General features: G+C 45.1%; 1 protein-coding gene across 1 annotated transcript in view; it reads right to left on the bottom strand.

Moving 5' to 3' along the window:
• DYRK4 (dual specificity tyrosine phosphorylation regulated kinase 4) overlaps positions 1-21,234 on the bottom strand; it is a 69,061-nt gene that overhangs the window by 36,443 nt on the left and 11,384 nt on the right. The window contains 1 exon segment of the mRNA XM_075002864.1: positions 19,169-19,263. Within this exon segment, the coding sequence (XP_074858965.1) occupies positions 19,169-19,263 (95 nt within the window).

Consider the following 21,234-nt stretch of genomic DNA (forward strand, 5'->3'; position numbering starts at 1 on the left):
TGCACTTTAAAACCAGCTTGCAGGAACCATTATTACAGGTTGAACCTCTCTCATAATGAACTCTCTTGTCAGGCAATGTCTGTAATCCAGTATTAATTTTAGTTAGCTGAGCAATCACTTACCATGGGTGTGGCCAAGTTTCCCGCAGTCCCATAAAGTTTGTTCACTGCCACCAGTCCTGGGCTCTCAGTGTTCTGTGCGGTTATTTAGTTCTAATTTACCTCTTAAATGTCTTCTAAGAGCCCAGTGACTAGTGGAAGTGTTGGTAATGCTGCTAGATGATTTTGCTCTCCCTTAAGTCTGGCATATTTGCTTGTCTGGCACTGGATTAGAGAGGTTCCACCTCTATACATAGAGGCTGGGTCTACACTAGCAGCTGCCTTTCGAAAGGGGGATGCTAATGAGACACTTTGGGATATGCTAATGAGGCACTGAAATGAATATGTAGTGACTCATTAGCATACTGGCAGCTGTGGCACTTCATAAGTGCCACTTTCGATCACGCGCGGCTCATCTACACAGGATCCTTTTCGAAAGGACCCTGCACACTTCGAAAGCCCCTTATTCCTATTTGGTTATTCCTCTCATCAGCTGAGAGGAATAAGGAGACTTTGCAATGTGTGGTGTCCTTTTGAAAAGGACCCCCGTGTAGCCGCGCTGTGCTGTGGGTGTTCTAAAGCAGCGCTTTCGAAGCGCCAAAGCCGGAAGCATACTAATGCTGATGAGGCACTGAATATTCAATTTAGCACCTCATTAGTAATCTCGAAATGGCCATTAACATGGCTATTTTGAAGATCTGTGCCGGTGTAGACACAGCCCTACAGTTAGAAAGTTTTTTCTAATAGCTAACCGAAATCTTCCTTGCTGCACATTGTCAATATTGTCCCTACCTTCTGTGGACACAGAATACAATTAATCTATGTTCTCTTTGAAACAGGCTTTAATATATCTGAAAACTCTTATCAGTTCCCCCCTTCGATCTTCTTTTTCCAGGACTTAGCATGCCCATTTTGTTTGACCTTTCCTTAATAGGTCATGATTTTAAAGCTTTTATGATTTTTGTCGCTCCCTTCCTGATTCTCTCCAATCTGTCCATATCTTCCCTAATGTGTGGTGCCCAGAACTGAGCATAGCAGTCCAGCTGAGGCCTCAGCCATGCTGAGTAGAGCTGGCCAATAATTTCCTCCCATACCACATTACACTCACCTCATGATATTAGTCTTTTTCATAACTGCATCACATTACTGATTCATTCAATTTATGATCCATTATAACTGCCAGATCCTGTTTACCAAGACTACTACCTCACCAATTATTTCCCATTTTTAGTTGTGCATTTCATTTTTCCTTCCTAAGTGTAGTACTTTCCCACTAGTCTTTATTGAATTTCCCTGTGCTGAATTCAGACCAAATCTCCAATTTTTCACAGTTGTTTTGAAGTCTAATACTGTCCTCCAAAGTGCTTACAACACCTCCCAACTTGGTTTCATCTGTAAATTTTATAATCACACTATTCACTCCATTATCCAAGTCATTAATGAAAATAACAAATATTTCCAGACCAAGGACTGATACCTGCACAAGGCCAATGGACCTGGGACATAGACAGGAGGGAATGAAATTGCAACCTTTGGAGCTAAAGCCAGGTGTTCTACCACATGAGCTAAAAGCCAACTGGCTCTCAGCTAAGGCTACAGAGCAGAGACTTCACTCTCCGTTCTCAGTGGACTCAGTGCCTCTGGGGATACCTGCAAGACCCCATTAGATACATCCTCACAGCTTGATAGCAAAGCACTGATAAATCCTCTTTTAGTATGGTCTGTGCATTCACCTCATAATTTATTCAGTTTGCTTATGAAAAAATCATGTAAGACTGTTAAAAACCTTACTAAAACCATGATATAACACATCTACTGATTCCATACACCCACTAGGACAGTAATTCTGTCATAGAAGGAAATTAGGTTAGTTTGGGGTGATTTGTTCTTGACAAATCCATGCTGGCTATTCCTTATGCCATTATCTGCTAGGTGGTCACAAATTGATTGTTTAATTTGTTCCAATATGTTTCTAAGTATTGAAGTAAGGCATGCTGGTCTATAATTCCCCAGGTCCCCTTTTATTTTCCTTTTTGAAGATAAGTATTATGTTTGCGTTTCTCCGGTCCTCTGGGACATATGGGTACTCCATGAATCCTTGGAGATAATTGCCAAGGGTTTTGGGTAGTTCCTTAGGTACTGTAGGCTGAATTTTACCAGGCCCTCATGACTTGGTTACTTCTAAGTTATCTAAATATTTTAACATGTATTTTCACTGTTTTGGCTTGCACTCCTTCCACTGTATATTAAATAATAATCATGTGTTGTATCTTGACACCTTAACCTACGCAGCTAAGCCACAATAAAACTCTATTTTTGTACTTTAGCCTTACTGTATACTCCGCCTGCTATTCCTGCTGTTTCAAATAAAATCACATTGGTTTTCATCTAGCCACATTCAGTTATCTAAAGAGTGTCCTGGTGCTGTCCATCATTTCCTACATACTTTGTTATGGTCCTGAGACTTTTGTACTGGGTACTTAGATAAAAAGTGAAGAATAATTGCAAAATAATTGTACACAGTCTAAACAACAGGCTTCTTTTCTTTAGCCAACTTAATTTAGTAACTATGTTTTAAGCAGAATAATGAAATTTCTGCAAATGCAACAATTAAAATGTGATTCAATTCTAGTATAACCCTACCTCAACGTATTAGAATTACACAGCTCATATAAAATATACAGGTGTATTTAATATAAAATCCATTTTCTCCTCTTTTAAATGGGTGTTTTATTCACTAACACCTCTATCAAAACCAAATGGAGACTGTAAGAAGAAACAAAATATCAGAAAATAACAGACCCAGCAACGTATTTAAGAGCAGCAGCAAATGCCCTATCACTCAGTCACACAGAATGCATCAGGAATACAACTATTAAAATACAATTATTAAAATACAACTATTCTCCTCCACCTCATCAGTTATTTGGGGCAGCATAACTGCTAGAGCTGCTAAATGCATGATCGGCTTTTCATTACATTTCAAAAGGGATTTTCGAAACTTCATCTAGTCAGGGCACATAAAGATCTATTTCCTCTACGCTGCATCCCAGTCTGAAAAATGGATAAGCCTTCTGCTTAGATTCAGACTTAAATTCTCTTTCTAAAGCAGGTCAACAACTATTACTAGCTGCAGCAGAATTCTTTCAGGGGATACCCACTCCATTTCTTCACCTACCACTAGACCAACACAATTCTCCATATTTCTCATGGCAAATCAGTAACAAGGAAAGGCAAGTAGAACAGAGTTAACTGTTATATTTGCTGTCCACTTTTGTTTTTCACTGAAAATTCATCTAGGGCCTGTGGAACTGAAAGAAGCTTGTACCGGTGTTATTTATTTATAAAAGAAAAAAAATCATACACAGAGCACTTGTGAACCTGTCAATGTAGTTTCCTCACCAAGACTGCCTACCTGGAAAATGATTGTCAGTTAGTACATTCAGAATGGGCTTTCCAATTCAGTATTGTACTTTGTTTACTGAGACCATGTTATGGTATTGAATTAGTGGTCCAAGCTGGGGATTGCACAGCCTGCTATTTCAAGAGCAAGATGGGAATGGCTAAGTTATGGTCCCATCTCCTCTCTGCCTCCTTGGTGTGACATAAATCCTTGTGGGTTCACCAAGGGAGGAGTTCCTGTACTCCCTGAGAGAAAGGGTTGTAATTGCCAATGGTCTTTTATGTGCTGCAAAAATGGGGAAGGATCCTGGTACATTCCCCTCCTCTAATACACCCCAGTAATGGCTTGCCCCAGTATGCCTCTGATACTGTAAACAAAATAGAATGGCCTGGCTTTTGCTTAGAAACCAATTAATAAGAAAACATACATAAAATGCAATATTTCATTCATAGGGAGTATAGTTAAAAACTCCTGCCAACGATGCTAATGACGACCCCATTCTACTAACACCAACTGGGAATTTTCAAAATCCTAAACTCCAACTTTTTGTTTCTAATAATCCATTCACAAAAGTATACACTGCATATGTGTAATTATGTATTATCTTCAGTTGTTTAAAAACTCACACCTACTTTCTCTGCACCCTATTTTGAGGCTTGTCATTACTGTCTGCCTACTTCAGGCACCAACCTAAATCTCACTGACTTCCATGGGAGTTACACCTGTCCCTTGGGTTGTATTCTATGGGGCAGAGATCATAATGTCATTCTTTTTGGAAAGTGCTGTGCATATTTATGATGCTGTGTAATAAAATCATTAATAACAATCCTTTTCCAGTTGAAGGTTCTTGACATTGTCTGCTGGGCATCTGGATTACTGGGAATGGCAGAGGCACAATACAGAACTAAATGGCCATGAATGATTCAAAGAGAGCATTGCTTCTAGTACCAAAAGCAGCCATCATTCCCTTTCGGCTCCTGTTTTCAAAGAATGCACAAATTCCACTCCAGCCCATTATTCCTTATGTTGCTGATATACCACCTACCCTGTGTCTGCATGTGCCCCTTCCTTTCAAAAGAGGCATGTTAAAGACCAGGTTCGAAAGATGCTAATGAGGCGCTGCTATGAATATGCAGCACCTTATTAGCATAATTGTGGCCATGGAGATTCAAAAGTGTTGCTTTTTGAATTGTGCGCCGCCCGTGGAGTCGGGACCTTCTGAAAGGACACCCCAGTTTTCGAAAGCCCTTCTTCCGATTACCAGATAGGAAGAAGGGCTTTTGAAAAGTGGGGGGGTCCTTTTGGAAGGTCCCGTCTCCACGGGTGGGGCGCAATTTGAAAAGCTGCACTTTCAAATCGCTGTGGCCGCCATTATGCTAATAAGGTGCTGCATATTCATTGCAGCGCCTCATTAGCATCTTTCGAACTCGCTCATTAACATGCCCCTTTCAAAAGGAAGATGCATGTGTAGACCCAGAACTTGTGTCAGCCCTGAAGATCACAGGAACGGCCAGATATCACCTGTAATATCAAGCACTGGGCTTCTAAACCTAAAATATGCAGTCATCCTCTACAACTACTCTCCTGAACAGCTCTTATCTTTACCAATCTGCCCAGAATTATTTTCTAACATTACAGACAGAGAATAAGCAGGTGTCTCTCCACATCCTCAGAGGTCTAAGTAATCCCCATGGCTGGTACTATCCCCAATGTTTATTGTTGCATCCAAAGCTCCATCAGGTGTCTCCCGGGAATGTCACTCTCACACTACAGTGTAGGCATACCTCTCTTCTGTTTCTTCCACATCTCCTGTCAACAAAACCCCTACCAACATAACATTTTCATGTAAAAGGGAAACATCTCTCTAATTTATAATCCCAGTAGAACATGTGCTGTCATTATAGTAATCCATTGTTAATACCAGTGAGAACACACAGAAACTAGAAATAGCAGGTTTCAAAGAAATTGATAGAAAGACACAACAGGTGGGTTTAACTTAACATCTGCACACACAAATGTGTGCACAAAAACAAGCAGGCTTGTGCGTACACTAACATACTAAGTCTTTAGACTCCAGCTCTCATCTCTCCTTTGTGTACCAGTGATTTGTATGAGTAACTTCCATTAAGGCTACTCAGTAAAGAAATTGGCTGTTAATAAACAAATTCAGCATATATTTTAATGGTAAAAAATGAAGCGTGGATACTGGCTGCTCCCTGATGTAAAATATGTTGTGAGCCTATGTATGATTAAGATTGTGGTAAGTAATCACCTCACTGATATTATCTGCTAGAACATTTTTTTATGAACCACAATTTTGTGTATGGTATGTCATACCATAGACATCAGGCAGGGCAAGTGATCAAAAATATCACACGTTGATTTCCTCCCAATTTGTTTGGAACACATTAATTAGTTTCATTAGAATGATTTATAATACATCTCTACAGCCTTCTACAGAATCAAGAGCCTCGGCTTCCCTTCCAAAATTTTGACCCTTAACAGGTCTAGACATTGACAGTTCTCTCAAGGCGCTGTGTAGGAAATGAGCAATAAAGGCTCTGGAGATGTCTTTCAACTGTCTCTTATTACAAGGGATGTCTCTGTTCTATTAGCTTGATTTGTCACATAGACCATCCTGTTTTGCACATTTTATTATTTGAGATTATTCTTGATAGAACACACAATTTCCTTGTGTATATGCAATATTTCTCCAGTGGACTAGATAGATGTTTCAATCAAACTTGAAAAGACACAAATAACCAAATGCACAGGAGATTTTTGACTACCATATGGGTCATGTCAAGGCTTCTCTTCACTTCTGCAGCTGCAAATGTCATGACACCTACTATGAGAAGCAATACTGAAAAGAGGTCAGGTGACAGGAACCTGTTTGGAATAAAACTGAGTCTCACTCAAGCTTCATTACCATAGAAATAGTTTCCAGAAAGAACAAGCTATAAATGACCAACAGATTTTTAAATAAATATTTTACTGATACGTCAATGGGGTTCTTCACTATAATATCAGCACTGCACAGATATTAGGTTCTCTATTTTTCCCCATTTACTGAACAGTAAACTGAGGATGAGACAGGTCACATCACTTGCCTAGATAGCAGAAGGAATCTGCGAGATAATCCAAATAAAGCAAAGTTTCCTGACTATTTGAACTGTGCCTTAACACGATCATCCTTCATCTCCTGAGACTGTCCTCAAAAGATACATGCCAGAAACCGGACGGTAGCGAGAAAACAACCTTACTAATGCAACGACAGTAACACAGTCTATAACATAAGATGAAGGTGTAAGAAAGCCATCACTGCCATCAGAGAAATGTTATCTATAGGGGTACAAATAATGGCCTGTCCTCCAAGTGGAGGACATCTATTGGATGTCTATTACATGTTTGCAGTGTTGGTGTAACAGAATTGGTCCCAGGATACTAGAGAGACATAGGCCGTGTCTACACTAGCCCCAAACTTTGAAATGGCCATACAAATGGCCATTTCAAAGTTTACTAATGAAGCGCTGAAATACACATTCAGCGCCTCATTAGCATGCGGGCGGCCGCGGTACTTCGAAATTGACGTGGCTCGCCGCCGCATGGCTCATCCTGACGGGGCTCCTTTTTGAAAGCACCCCACCTACCTCGAAGTCCCCTTATTCTCATCTGCTCATAGGAATAAGGGGACTTCGAAGTAGGCGGGGTCCTTTCAAAAAGGAGCCCCGTCGGGACGAGCCGCACGGCGGCGAGCCGCGTCAATTTCGAAGTGCTGTGGCCGCCCGCATGCTAATGAGGCACTGAATATGTATTTCAGTGCTTCATTAGTAAACTTAGAAATGGCCATTTGCATGGCCATTTCGAAGTTTGGGGCTAGTGTAGACATAGCCATAGTGAGTGAGGTAATATCTTTTACTGGACGCACTTCTGTTGGTGAAAGAGGCAAACTTTCCAGCTAGAACTGAGGTTAGATAGATAGATAGATAGTCTTTGTGAAAGCCATAAGATCAATTTGAAATCATGTTGATGGATCCTAGACAATTTGGGAACCTGAAAAATCAATAATTTACCAGCAGCTTAAGCAGAACCCTTTTGAATTAATTTTAGTTAAAGATGTGGTACCTTTTTTTATTATTTGCCTCTTCCCAAATCCTTCTTCACAAACAATATGAAATAGATGCAATGATTAGCCCTTTAAAAAAGGCATACAAAACTGACTGAATACATGAAAAATGATGAAACTGTCTTCTTTCTCTCTTCTGTCATTTATTGTCTATGCCATACAATAGCTAGAGCAAAACATAATGCAAACGTGCATTGTAGAATAAAAGCTAAACAAAGGCCACTGCTGTTACCTTAGGCTGGATTCTTCTGTCTCTTCTCATTTGTAAACAACACTTATTGAAGAAACTCAGATCACAACAGTGTTTGTCACTCCTTTCTCCCCCCATGCTGGCAATTCTCCATGCTTTAAATCATGCTTCTCCATGATGTTTTTCACTTTTAATATTTAAATCCCATACTGATGTTGGTCTAATCCAAACCTGTCGAGCAGGCCCATCTTTACAAACAACAGTTTGACCACTTTAACAGTGGAGTTCCTTGGTATCAATTATATATTGCTTTACTACAGCACCTCAGCATTGCCACGTACAAAACATCCAGCCCAACTGCGAACCTTAGTATTTTTTGCTGATGTGCTAGGAAGTCTTTGAGGACTTATTGCCAGCACAACATGTTCATCAATTAGGCTCAGCATGATTGCAAGGCTGTCCCTTGGGATGCAAGGTGTATCATTTTCTTTCTTTCTTCCTTTCTTTCTTTCTTTCTTTCTAATAAAGGAAACATCCCTGGCTTTGGCTCTACTGCTGTAAACAAAAACTCTTAGATTCATAGTTTCAGATAAAATAATAAACTTCCTGCAGTAACCCATCTATCGCTTCCCACTTTTTCTTAAAACAGAAAATTGAAAAGACTGCTTTTCAGTTAGCTTCCATGTGCTTATGGTTTAATCTTCAACCAGCTCTGACAGCCTTTTAGGTTTTCCATTAGTAAAACAAATGCTCGCAGAGAGCACAAAGCTTAGGTTTGGAATACTTAAGAAACAGACTTCAGTTATCTTTTATTCAGTACTTATTGCAAATCTCTGTGATCTATTTTTATATTCTCAGCAGGACCCAGCAGGGAATAACTATCAACCTCTGTTCTTATTCTCCTTCTATTTTCCTTCTGAAGATAACAGAAAATTCTATAAGGCAATAACGCATGGACAAGATCTTTTAATAAAACAAAATAAGGATGCCAGCACACAAAGAATGTGACATTGAACTCTTTGCTGAGTTAGATTAAAAATAAAACATCCAAGTAATATTGGCAGTCTTTGTGAAATGTTGAACTTGGAACTGTCAAAATATTCCATTCAAAACTTATTTTTTAAAGAAATGGCTTTTTGTCAAAAATGAAAATGTTCTTAGATTTTTTTCCCAAAGGCTACATCTACATTACAGTGCACTTTTGAAAGGCACGAACCCGCCATAGGGAGCGGGGAGAGAGTCCGGAGAACAGGACAAGGGGATGGAGTCTGGAGGAGGGGGTCTGGGGTGGGAGTCCAGGGGAGGGGGGCTTAGGAGGGGGTCGACAGAGGGGGCTGGGCACACCCCATCACACCCTAACAAGAGTGCTTGCCCTTCCTCCCATGAAGGTCTTGTGCGCCATCAATGCCATGCTGCTGCACAGGGTGTTCCACATAGGGAACATAGATGCGGCAGTCATGGGATTTGCAATGCTTAGCTTTCTGAATTGCTTTGGTGCCTTGAACTAGATGCACATCCCCATCCACGCCCCAAAACACAGTGCCAGCACCTGCATAAATCAGAAGGGCAATTACTCGGTGCTGCTCCAGGCACTGGTGGACCCAAGGGGATACTTCTGTGATATTTATGGGGGCTGGGTCAGCCAGACACATGATGCCTGGATGTTCCAGAATTCTGGCCTCTGACACTGAATGGAGGCCGGGACATACATCCCACTGTGGGAGCAGCAGGTTGGGGACCTGCCCCAGAGTGGCTGGCAGAGTACTGGGCCTGGGCACATCCCTGGCTGAGCTCCTTCACCTTGCTGCATACTTGCTTAGGGGAGCAGGCAAGGGGTCTTTGGGCACATAGCCCTTTGTCCAAGGTGGGTGAATGCAGTTGCATTCCACCTCTTCACCTCCATTTCCTTCAGAACCTCCTCTTCTTTCCAGAGCCCGAGTAGGTATCTCAGCTCAAGCTCAGTTCAAGAGGGTGTCCTTTTTGTGGGGGGGCTGCCCAGGGCCCTGTGACGGCTCTAAGGAGGGGGCCCTAGGGCTCCTGGGGTGGCTGGCTGCTGGCCCTGGGTCACAATTGCTGCTCTGCAGCCACAGTGAGGGCATGTTGAGGGAGCTCGTGAGTTTGCTGCTCCTAGCACTATCTCAGCTTCCTGCCTTGGGGCTTCTGGGTCTCTGTGGCTTTAAACATGATCAGACGCAGCTACCATAGAGCCCCGTTGCCGCTAGCCAGGGTGTCTCCACGTGCCAGCTGGCCGGTGCCATGGAGAACTGCTCTTTCAAAAGAGTGGCCTGCAGAGCGTCTACACATTTCCTTTTAAAAGACTCTTTTAAAAGGGGTCACTCTTCCTATTACAAGATCGGAGGAATGCTTTAGAAAACGGCACCATGTTCTTTCAATTTCAGATCGAAAGAGCTCATTTTGTGTGTAGACACTCTGCTCACCCTTTCAAAAGAGGGCCAGATTTTCCAAATGTACTTGAAAGTGTAGATGCATCTAAAATGTTCTGATTTTCTGAAATTCAACACTCAAAACAGGAAAATTATTTGTTTAATTCCCCTGACGCTTTTCTTTTCTCTTCTTCCTCCCCACTTTTGCAATGGAAAACAATCCAAGAAAGGGGATTGGGGAAGGGTAAAAAAAAGAAAAATGGTGAGAATAGAGAGAGAAATGAAGGAAAATCCAAAATCAGAAATCCAAAAAATGACTATTTACTATTATAGAAACTGAAGTCCTCCAAAAATGATTTTTCAAGATTTTTTTACAGAACAAATTTATCATTTTTTTACAAGTGGAATCTCAAATCATAAGAAACAATTTAGAGCCTTAGAATCTAGTTACTTTGCATCACTCAAGAGTTACCAGTGAAAAATAACTAATGCAGAGACACATGCTTATTCCACATATCAATGCACATGCTGGTCCAGCTAAAGTCAATGGCTGCTCTGTGCCTCCAAAAGTAGTGTGTGGGGTTTGGAGATGGACAAGGAAAGTTCTTGGAAAAATGGTAAAAACCCAAATAATCCTAAACAATACAGTGTCTGTCCCAATACGGAGCTAAGTATTTCATCATAAAGACACAATTCAAATAAGTAGTTGAATTGATGGGCATTTTGATAGAATTTTTTGCTTTCCAGATTGTTGCAAGCTTGTGACTACCTTGAGCTTGAGAACAATCTGACCCTGTGCTGGTTGTGGAGGGAAGACAAAATGTTGGCTGGCCCAGAAGTTTTTGAGACTGCCTGTTAAAGAAAGTTGTTGTCCAGCAAGACTGAGCTAGTGACATCTGTGTCACAGAGGCAGCAATACACACGTCTTCAGATGAAAGAAAGAAAGCTTTCAAAAACCAGAACAGAATAATGTAAAATTTTCTTTTGCCTATTTGCTGTCAGAACTTGACAGCTGAAACTAGCTGAAACTGCTCTGTCTCTGCCAGAAAGAGCTGTGATATAATCCTCTAATTGCAGGCCCACACGGCACGGAAGAACATATCTGTATGTTAAAGTCCTCCTTAGCTTATTCCAGATGGAACAGTGATGATTCTCCAGAGCTGAGTATAAAAAAGAAGTAATCTAGGATGCATATATCATTGTGGAAAGAACCTTGGCAGAACAACACACTCACTAAATTGGAGAAGAAACTTGGTGTAATTTAGTGTAAGGTGGACCAATCACTAGGGCTTGAAGCAAACTGTCTCTATGGCCTTAATTCATGAATACCAGATTAAAGCTCTGTCTACACTGGTATGCTACATCGAAATAGCTTATTTCGATGTAGCAAAATCGAAATAAGCTATTTCGATGAATAGCGTCTACACATCCTCCAAGGCTGGTGCCGTCGATGTTGGACAGCACTACATCGAAGTAGGCGCTGCAGGGGAGCGTCTACACACCAAAGCGGACCAAATCGAAATAAGGGTGCCAGAAACAGCTGCAGACAGGGTCACAGGGTGAACTAGCACTTCCGGGGCAACAGCTAGCCGCTCCCTTAAGGGGCCCCTCCCAGACACACTCAGCCTGCACAGCACACGGTCTGCAGAGCCACAGGCACGCACACCCCGTGGAAGCAGCAGGGACCCCCAGCAGCAGCAGCAGCAGCAGCAGCAGCAGCCAGAGGCCCATACACCCTCCCCTGGAGGAGCAGTGGTTGCCCTGCTCAGTGCCATGCAGGAGGGAGCTGACCATCTTTTATTTGAGGAAGATGAGCTGTCCTCGGGGGATGAGGAAGCAGCCCCAGACCTTGCTGCCCTCCCAGCCCCCTCCCCCCCCCCCCCCCCCGCCACACACGCCGCCAGCTGTGGAGATACCGCACGAGCACGGACTGGTGGGAGCGGCTGGTGCTCGGCGAGTGGGACAATGACCGCTGGCTCCGGAACTTCCGAATGAGCCGGCAGAGATTCCTGGAGCTCTGCCAGTGGCTTACCCCTGCCTTACGGCACCAGGACACCCCCATGCAACGTGCCCTCACTGTAGAGAAAAGGGTCGGCATCACTGTCTGGAAGCTGGCCACTCCAGACAGCTACCGATCCATAGGGCAGCAGTTCGGCATGGGCAAGGCCACCGTCGGGGCTATCCTCATGGAGGTAAGAGGACCCACGGGGTGGAGGGAGCCTGGGGGGGGAGCCCTGGGGGCAGCCCGGGGCGGAGGGCCAGACACACCCTACACACCCCTCACCGGTGCTCTCTGATGTCCTTCCTCTGCAGGTTGTCCGTGAAAGCAATGCCCTGCTCCTCCACAGGCTCGTGCGGCTTGGGGACCCGGATGCTGCCATCATGGGGTTTGCCAGCCTGGGCTTCCCAAATTGCTTTGGGGCTCTGGATGGGACCCATATCCCCATCCATGCCCCGGAGCACAGCAGAGGACGCTTCCTCAATAGGAAGGGCTACCGTTCTGTGGTCCTCCAGGCCTTGGTGGACAGCAGGGGCCGCCTCTTGGACATTTATGTGGGCTGGCCTGGCAGCACCCATGACTCCCGGGTGTTCAGAAATTTGGGCCTGTGCCACCGGCTGGAGGTGGGGACCTACATCCCCCAGTGGGAGATCCCTGTGGGGGACACCACCATGCCCCTCTGCCTCGTCGCAGACGCGGCATACCCCCTCTGGCCCTGGCTCATGGACCCTTACACGGGCCATGTCACAGCCAGCCAGGAGCGGTTCCACACCCGCTTGAACCATGTGCGCCAGGTGGTCGAGTGCGGCCACCTCAAAGGGCGCTGGAGGTGTCTCCTCACCCGCCTGGATGCAGGCCTCACCAACATCCCCCAGGTTGTGGGCGCGTGCAGCACACTCCACAACCTGGTGGAGAGCAAGGGAGAGGCCTTTTTCCAGGGCTGGGCTGTGGAGGCTGGCAGGGCCGATGTCCAGCCACCCGCTGGCCCCAGTCGCCAGGTCGACCCTGAGGGGATCCGGGTCCGGGAGGCCCTGCGGGCCCATTCTGACCAGGCTGCAGGGTGAACGCTGGCAGGGCCAGCTGCAGGTGAGCCACCCACTACACCCCCCCATCCTCCACAACACACCCTGCCCCCACGCCCACACTACAGAGAACCCGAGAGCACCCCCCCAACTTCTGTACAATAAAAAAATGGAATTTTTTTAAACAAAACCTGCAATCCTTTGTATTATTAATAATATGAAAAACAGAAGAATAAGGGGGGAACTATGTACCTGGGGGGGGCAGTTACAAAACAGGGGTAGAACAAAAACTATTTACATCAACATGGGGGGAATGAGTCCAAAGGAGGGGGCCTTGGGGGGCAACGTCCTCGGCCACGCACCCCTATTGTCCTGCGCCTGGTGCTGGGGGGCGCAACCCACGTCTCGGCCGGAGGCCTGGTCGAGGCTGCGTGGGGGCCAGGAGAACCGGCAGGTACAGCTGGGCGGTGTTCAGAGGCCCATGGTCCCCTTCGGTGGCAGGCCCCAGGACAGCCAATGGTGGAGGGATGGCAGGCGGAGCGGCGGGTGGAGCAGCGGGCAGAATGGCAGGCAGAGCAGCAGGGGGGGCCAAGTGCTGCGCGATGGCATCGAACGTGCGCATGAAGGTCCCCCAAGCCTCCTGGCACCAGGCCAGCGCTCGCTCCTGGAGGTGGAGCCGCCGTCCTCCACCTGCAGGCGCCGCCTGGACACCTCCAGCTGACGCCGGAGGGTGGCGAGCAGCTGGGGGTCTGTGAGTGCCCGCAGATTGCCCTGATGCTGTCGGGCTCGTCCTGGGGCTGGTCTGTACTCCACTGAGGGGCTGGCCTGCTGCGATGGCCCCGGTGGGCTGTCCGGGACCACAGGTGGCGCGCCGGTGCTCTCCGGGCCCTCCGACGGTGCAGCTGTGGAACACAGGGGGGAAGAAGAGTGGAGACAGCCGTTAGTCTGGGCCCTGACCCATGGCCCTTGTCCCCCCACCCCTCTGCTGCTGGTTCCTCATCCCCATCCCCCGGAGATGCTGCTGCTGATGATGATGAGTGTCCAACCCCCCTCCCCCAGGGGACCCTAGGTTCCGCTCCCCCCATCCCCAGGGATGGGGCATGGCACTGTCGTGCTGGGGAGCAGGGGCTGATGCACTCTTCTGAGGGACATGCCACTGCTGTCCTTGGGGCCATGGTCATCTGGGTGTGTGGAGGGCCCTGGTCATGTCTCTTGTCCCCGCCCCTTAACCCCGTGGGTGTGCACCAGGGGGGTACATACCTGACGCTCCACTCCCATGGTCGGGGGACACCCATCGGGCGGACGCCCTGCTGGAGCTGCGGGAGGGGAGGGCGATCTGGAGCCCGCCGTCACTGGAGGACCCCTCCTCCTCCTCCTCCGGTGTCCCAGGGGTGGGCTCCTGGGGGGGCCACTGGGGTGCAGGGCTGGCCTCCGGGGTGGACTCCGTCTCCGGGGCCTGCTGAGGCTCGTCGGCCGATGTGTCAAGGGTGGCTGGGGGAGGAGGAGGTGTACCAGGGGCCCAGGATGGACCTGAGCTCCCTGTGAAAGGGGCAAGGTGGGGGGGGCGGCCCCAGATCGGCTGGCCGTGTCCCAGGCCCGGGCGTAACCCTGCTGCAGCTCCTTCACCTTACTCCTGACGTGGTCAGGAGTGCGGGCAGGGTGACCCCAGGCAGCCAGGCCCTTGGCCAGCCGAGCGAACGCATCCGCATTTCGCCTCTTGCTCCCCACTACCTGGAGCACCTCCTCCTCGCCCCAGAGCCCCAGCAGGTCTTGGATCTTGGCCTCCGTCCAGGAGAGGCCTCGCTGCCTCTTCCCCCTCTGGCTGGCAGGCTGGGAGCCCTGGCTCCCCTTTGGGGGGTGCTTTGTGGGCGCTTGGGGGGCTGGCTGGCTGCCATGGGGTGCAGCATGGTGGGTTGGGGCTGCAGAGAGACGTGCAGGCTGTGCATGTGGCTGTGCTGCTGCCTGCACGAGCTCTCAGCTTCCTGCACAGGAAATAGGGGGCGGGGAGCTTTAAGGGGCTGCTGCACGCAGCGACCATAGAGCTCGGGGCTGGAGAGAGCATCTCTCAACCCCTCAGCTGATGGCCGCCACGGAGGACCCCGCTATTTTGATGTTGCAGGACGCGGATCGTCTACATGTACCCTACTTCAACGTTCAAAGTCGAAGTAGGGCGCTATTCCCATCTCCTCATGAGAATAGCGACTTCAACGTCTCGCCGCCTTACGTCGATGTTAACTTCGAAATAGCGCTCGCCACGTGTAGACGCGGCGGGCGCTATTTCGAAGTTGGCATGGCTACTTTGAAATAGCTGGCTAGTGTAGACGCGGCTTAACAGTTCAAAAAGAAATCTAAACTCAAAACTATTAGGTGGTTCAAAAGGAGCTTTCCACAGTCTGGATAAGCTCACATTAACTTTTTGTGACACAAAACATTTTTAATGGGGTATTTTTAAAGTGTCAAGTCCTTCATGATTCTGACAGCAAGATTCTGTAGAGATCTTGGTGTACCTTTGACTGGCTCTTGTTAGGTTGCAACATCTGTGGAATGGATCCAGATGCAATTAATCTATAGTTTGAAAGATGAAAGTGATGAAAGTAGTTAAATAGATTTTCTGAGGGGCAACCCAAAGAGTTCGTTTGGACTTGCTTGTACCATACCACAAACTCCACCATTTGACAATGACCAAACACCATATATTGTTGTAACTGAAATCCAGTGCCAACAGGAAGATAATGGAAGCTTCTGAATAAGCACATCTGAAAATCCTATTACTTCATTGCCTAAATGTGAACTGAGCTCTTTTGAAAACCTAACTCTGTGTGACTTACCCACAGTCATACAGCAGCTTAGAGTCAGAGTTAGGAACAGAATCAAGAGCTCCTGATTCCCGGCCATCTCCATCCCTAAGGCCACTGTTTTCCAAACTTTTGAAAGCTGAGCTTACCCTTCATGAAGAACCTGGCAACCTTAATTTGTGTTGTTAAATTCCTGCCATCTTAATTTATACAGCTTCTGCACCCTGAGCAAGTCCAACAGACTCACTTGCACTTTGGGGAACACTGTCCTAAACAATCCTCTTCTGAGAAATTTCTCAAGAGATATTCTCTCTTGTACAGCACTCTCTAGCAGTCACAGTGTTGGTTCTGCAGATCATTTAGTATAGTGTTTCATAACAAAACAAAAAAGCAGTCATGTGGCACTTTATAGGCTAAGAAAATTGTTTTGTTAGTCTTTAAAGTGCCACATGACTGCTCTTTTGTTTTGTTAAGATACAGACTAACATGGCTACCTCTCTGTTACTATTTATAGCGTTTTATGTAATCAGAGTTCTCCGAATGCACTCTGCTTAACGGAGCGGCACTCATTTGCTTTCCTCCTCACCATTAGCCAGCTCATTCCACCATTAAAGATATGGCTAATAAAATGAAACTGCAGGTTTATTAACGATGCGTGTATAATACCTGAAGCCCACATTTTAGTAATTCATGGTTTATATAGCTAAGTATGCCTTGCTGTTTCATGTTTAGATAGTTTTCAAATATTCACGCAATGAGCAGCACAAAGTGTCAGGGCAAAATGCTCCTCACAGTTCTATGTAGATCTTTGCTTATATTCTGCAGTCTCTTTCTACTGGATGTCCCAGAGGTGAAATTGTGGTGCTGAGATACACCCTGCAGCTACAAAGAGAAAATTTTCTCATTAGATATAGAGAGAAAATGTTTGTACTAATCAAGCTAGGAATCACGCCCTTGATATCATATCTAATATTTAGTACAGATACATAAAAACATATAATTTTACAAAACTGTCTACCTCCTCCAAGCCATGAGACTTCTCTAAGTACAACTCCTCCAGTCATCACTCCAAAATCTCATATGTAGAGTTAGTGTAATTACAAATGACATATAATGTACATATTTTGGCAAACAGCTCAAAAGATGGGTAGACTTTGATCTGAGGGATACCAAGACCATGTTCCCACTTTCCAGTGACTGTATTACCGGACAAAAATATCTACTGCTGAAAAGCAGACAAGACCCATTGTCTACAGGTGGATGCTGAAGGTGTTCCTTTATTCTGAAAGCAAAGTTACTGCCAAAGCCTGGTAAATCACAAAGAAGATGGTGTCAATAGATACAGTCATATTTTGAGTGGGCTTCAAATCATACAAGTTGTATTGGTGCAGTGTTTCTTGTTACATGCTAAACATTGATTGCATAATGCTGCACTGGCCCCAAAGAGATAGTCTGAATGACCTAATTGGTATCTTCCATGCATACCTTCAATGACTCTGTTTCTCCTGTGAGTCAGGCCTGGAATGCTACGGTTTGCAGAGAGTAAGGCTTACATGGATTGCTTCTGTCTCAGAGAACCCAGCATAACTTAAAGCTTGTGACAAATTTCCTGTTATATTTTATGGCCACCTTGTGTTAAAGGCATTCCTCTTAGCACAACTGGCCTGCATCAGCTGGGCTGACTGATATTAACTTTATTTTTACTAATGATTTATTTTACAGTGCAATTGAGATCAGGGCCTCATAGTACCAGATGCTTACATATGCACAGTAAGACAATATTTACTAAATAGACAAAACAGGAAGCAAAGAAAGGCTACTGAGGCCCAGTAACTCCATGTTTTAAGTATTGCAGAGGATTTGGTACTAAGATAACTAGTCTTGAGGTACAGCCAGGGTGGGACTGAACGATTAAAAGGTTAACCGGTAGCAGTCTAAAATCAAGCAAATTGTTCACAGGAGTACTCTGTTCTGGTGTCACCATCTGCCTAATGTCACCTGGAAGAGCACAAACAAGGCATCTTTCAATTCCCACCACTTTGTTCCTTCAAACTGCTACCGTTCAATAATTCAGGAAATTTATGCAGTTTATCACTCTGTAACCAAATATTGGTAGGACAAACCATGCCCTAGTAGGCCTCAAAAAGTGTGGCTCTACTGTGGATCTCAGGAACTCTGCTGCTTTTAAACTTAGGGTATATATATTATGCCCAGCCAGAATATGGGAGGTTTTAAAGGGGTGCTGTCAATTTAAATATTACATAATTTAAACAAACATGTTTATATTAATATCACCTTAGTTTGTTAAAATAATTGTAAATAAATTGTGTATCACTATTTATTTTCTATTTCTTTTTACATTTGCCTCTGGCTGGAAAATAAAAAGAATTAAGTCAGTGCCATGTTTTCTCTGGTCAATTTAACTTGCAAGTTCTTAAAAATCCAGTTGATAACTCACTGAAACCAATGGAAGAACTCCCACCAACTTCAATAGATTTGGATCAGGACTTCAGTACTGGTGGGTTTCAAATACTAGAAAAGACAGCCTATTTCATCAGATTGAAAATGATACACAATTTCTATTTGTCTTTGGTTTTATAAAAATATTGGATTAAGACTGTGTAAAATCTTGGGCAAACTTGAGCTGCCAATGTCCTTCTAAACTCTGTATACTCCCAGAGAATCAGATTTTGCTCTAAATCACACCTGTTTAAATCCACAATAACTTCACTAAAGCCAAATGAGTTACTCTGGATTTAAACCAATGTAACTGAGAGTAGAACTGGCACACTGATCTCTCATTCTCTCTAGCCTTCTCAAGTAGGTACTTCTGATTTGTCTGCAGCAATATTCCTTTTTTAATTTTGTATATCTGGTAATTGTCTTCATTGACATAAGACTTTATCTGATTCTGTCTTTGTACTGCAGGGGTCTGGTATAGCAGAGACTGTAATGAGAACAGATCACAGTATTTTGTATCTGCATCTCTATGCATATATTTCAAAGTTGAACAAAATGAACAAAAATGTGCTGTTCTACTTTTGAGGCAATGTGCTTCTTCTGTATGGATAAGCAATAGAAGTAAGGCTCTTATAGCTGGTCATGTATCCCGTGAACTATCATGAATAGCTGTTATAATTCCATTGCTTACCAAAGATACTTGAATACCGTCTGTCTCATTTGATGGGTTTTGGTCTGCTTTTCCTTTGCATACTGAATGACACACATCTCCCTTAGGAGTCCTTCCTGTTGGATGGAACATCATGTGTAGGATAAATCCAACAACAATACAGAGGATAATAAATTCATTAGGACAATGTAAAATATTAGTGTACTCAAGTTACACAGAGAATTATATCAACCTCATTTCTCTGGTATGCCCTCATGTCTAAGAGGAGTTACCAGGGGATTTTATTACTGTAAATTTATTCTTCTACGCTCCAATCCCTCATTACTGTCTGCTAGTCCCTCTTGTCAAGTCCTGTCTCAAATGAGGTTGTAAGTTCTTCAGAGCCGACACAACATGTTTTTATTTATACTGGTTGAACCCTTCTAGTCCCGCATTCGCCAGTCTGGCAATGTCTGTGGTCTGGCACGATTTTAGTTAGCCAGACCACATTTGCATGTGCATGGCCAAGCTTCCTACCATAAAATTTTTTTTGGCAAATGTCATTGTAAAGCCTTTGGCCATTATCTTCGAAAACTCATGGCAATCAGGAGAGATCCCGGATGACTGGAAAAAGGCAAATACAGCACCCTTCTTTAAAAAGGAAAGGAATATCTGGGGAACTATAGACCAGTCAGCCTTACCTCAGTCCCTGGAAAAATAATGGAGGGGATCCTCAAGGAATCCATTTTTAAGCACTTGAGTGATGGGAAAGTGATGAAGAGTAGTCAATATGGATTCACTAAGGGCAATCATGCGTGACCAATCTGATTAGCTTCTATGATGAGGTGGCTAGCTCTGTGGACATGGGGAAATCAATGCATGTGATATACCTTGATTTTAGCAAAGCTTTTGATACAGTTTTCCGTAACATTCTTGCCCATAAGTTAAGGAAGTATGGATTGGATATACAGACTGCAAGATGGATAGAAAGCTGGCTAGATGGACAGACCTTGCAGGTAGTGGTCAATGGCTCAATGTCTGGTTGGCGGTCAGTTTCAAGTGGAGTGCCCCAAGGATCGGTTCTAGGGACAGTATTGTTCAATATCTTTATTAATGACCTGGAGGAGGGGGTGGATGTACCCTCAGCAAACTTGCAGATGACACTAAGCTAGGAGACAGGTAGATACGTTGGAGGGTAGGTATAGGGTCAAGAGTGACCTAGATAAATTTCAGGGTTGGGACAAAAGAATGAGGTTCACCAAGGAGAAGTGCAGAGTTCTGGACTTGGGATGGAAGAATTCCAAGCATTGTTATAGGCTGGGGACCCGTAGCAGTGCAGCAGAAAAGATCTGGGGATTACAGTGGAAGAGAGGCTGGATATAAGTCTACAGTGTGCCCTGGTAGCCAAGAAGGCTAACGGCATATTAAGGTGCATTAGGAGAAGCATTTCCAGCAGATCTAGAGAAGTTATTATTCCCCTCTATTTGGCACAGGTCAGACCTCATCTAGAGTATTGCATCCAGTTCTGGACCCCCCAGTACAGAAAAGATGTGGACGCACTGAGGTGGGTTCAGTGAAGGGCAACGAAGATGATTAGGGGGCTGGAGCACATGACCTATGAGGAGAGGCTCAGAGATCTGGGCTTATTTAATTTGCAGAAAAGAAGACTGGGGGACAATTTGATAGCAGTGTTCAGCTTCCTGAAGGGGGGCTCTAAAGAAGATGGAGAGAGGCTGTTCTCAGTAGTGATGGATGGCAGAACAAGGAGCAATGGTCTGAAGTTACAGAGGGCGAGGGAGAGGTGTAAGTTGGAGAGTAGGAAAAAACTATTTCACCAGGAGGTTTGTGAAGCACCGGAATGTGTTACCAAGACAGGTGGTGGAATCTCCATGCCTAGAGGTTTTTAAGTCCTGGCTTGACTTAGTCATGGGTGAGATGATTTAGTTGGGGTTGATCTTGCTTTAAGCAGGGGGCTGGACTAGATGACCTCCTGAGGTCCCTTTCTGCCCTAGAATTCTATGATTTGTTTGTTTACAGACACCAGTCCTGGATCTTGGTGTGCTGTGCTGTTTGTTAGCTCTGAATTACCCTTAAATATCTTCCAAGAG

The sequence above is a fragment of the Carettochelys insculpta genome, chromosome 1 (assembly GCF_033958435.1).
Source record: "Carettochelys insculpta isolate YL-2023 chromosome 1, ASM3395843v1, whole genome shotgun sequence".
Lineage (NCBI taxonomy): Eukaryota > Metazoa > Chordata > Testudines > Carettochelyidae > Carettochelys > Carettochelys insculpta.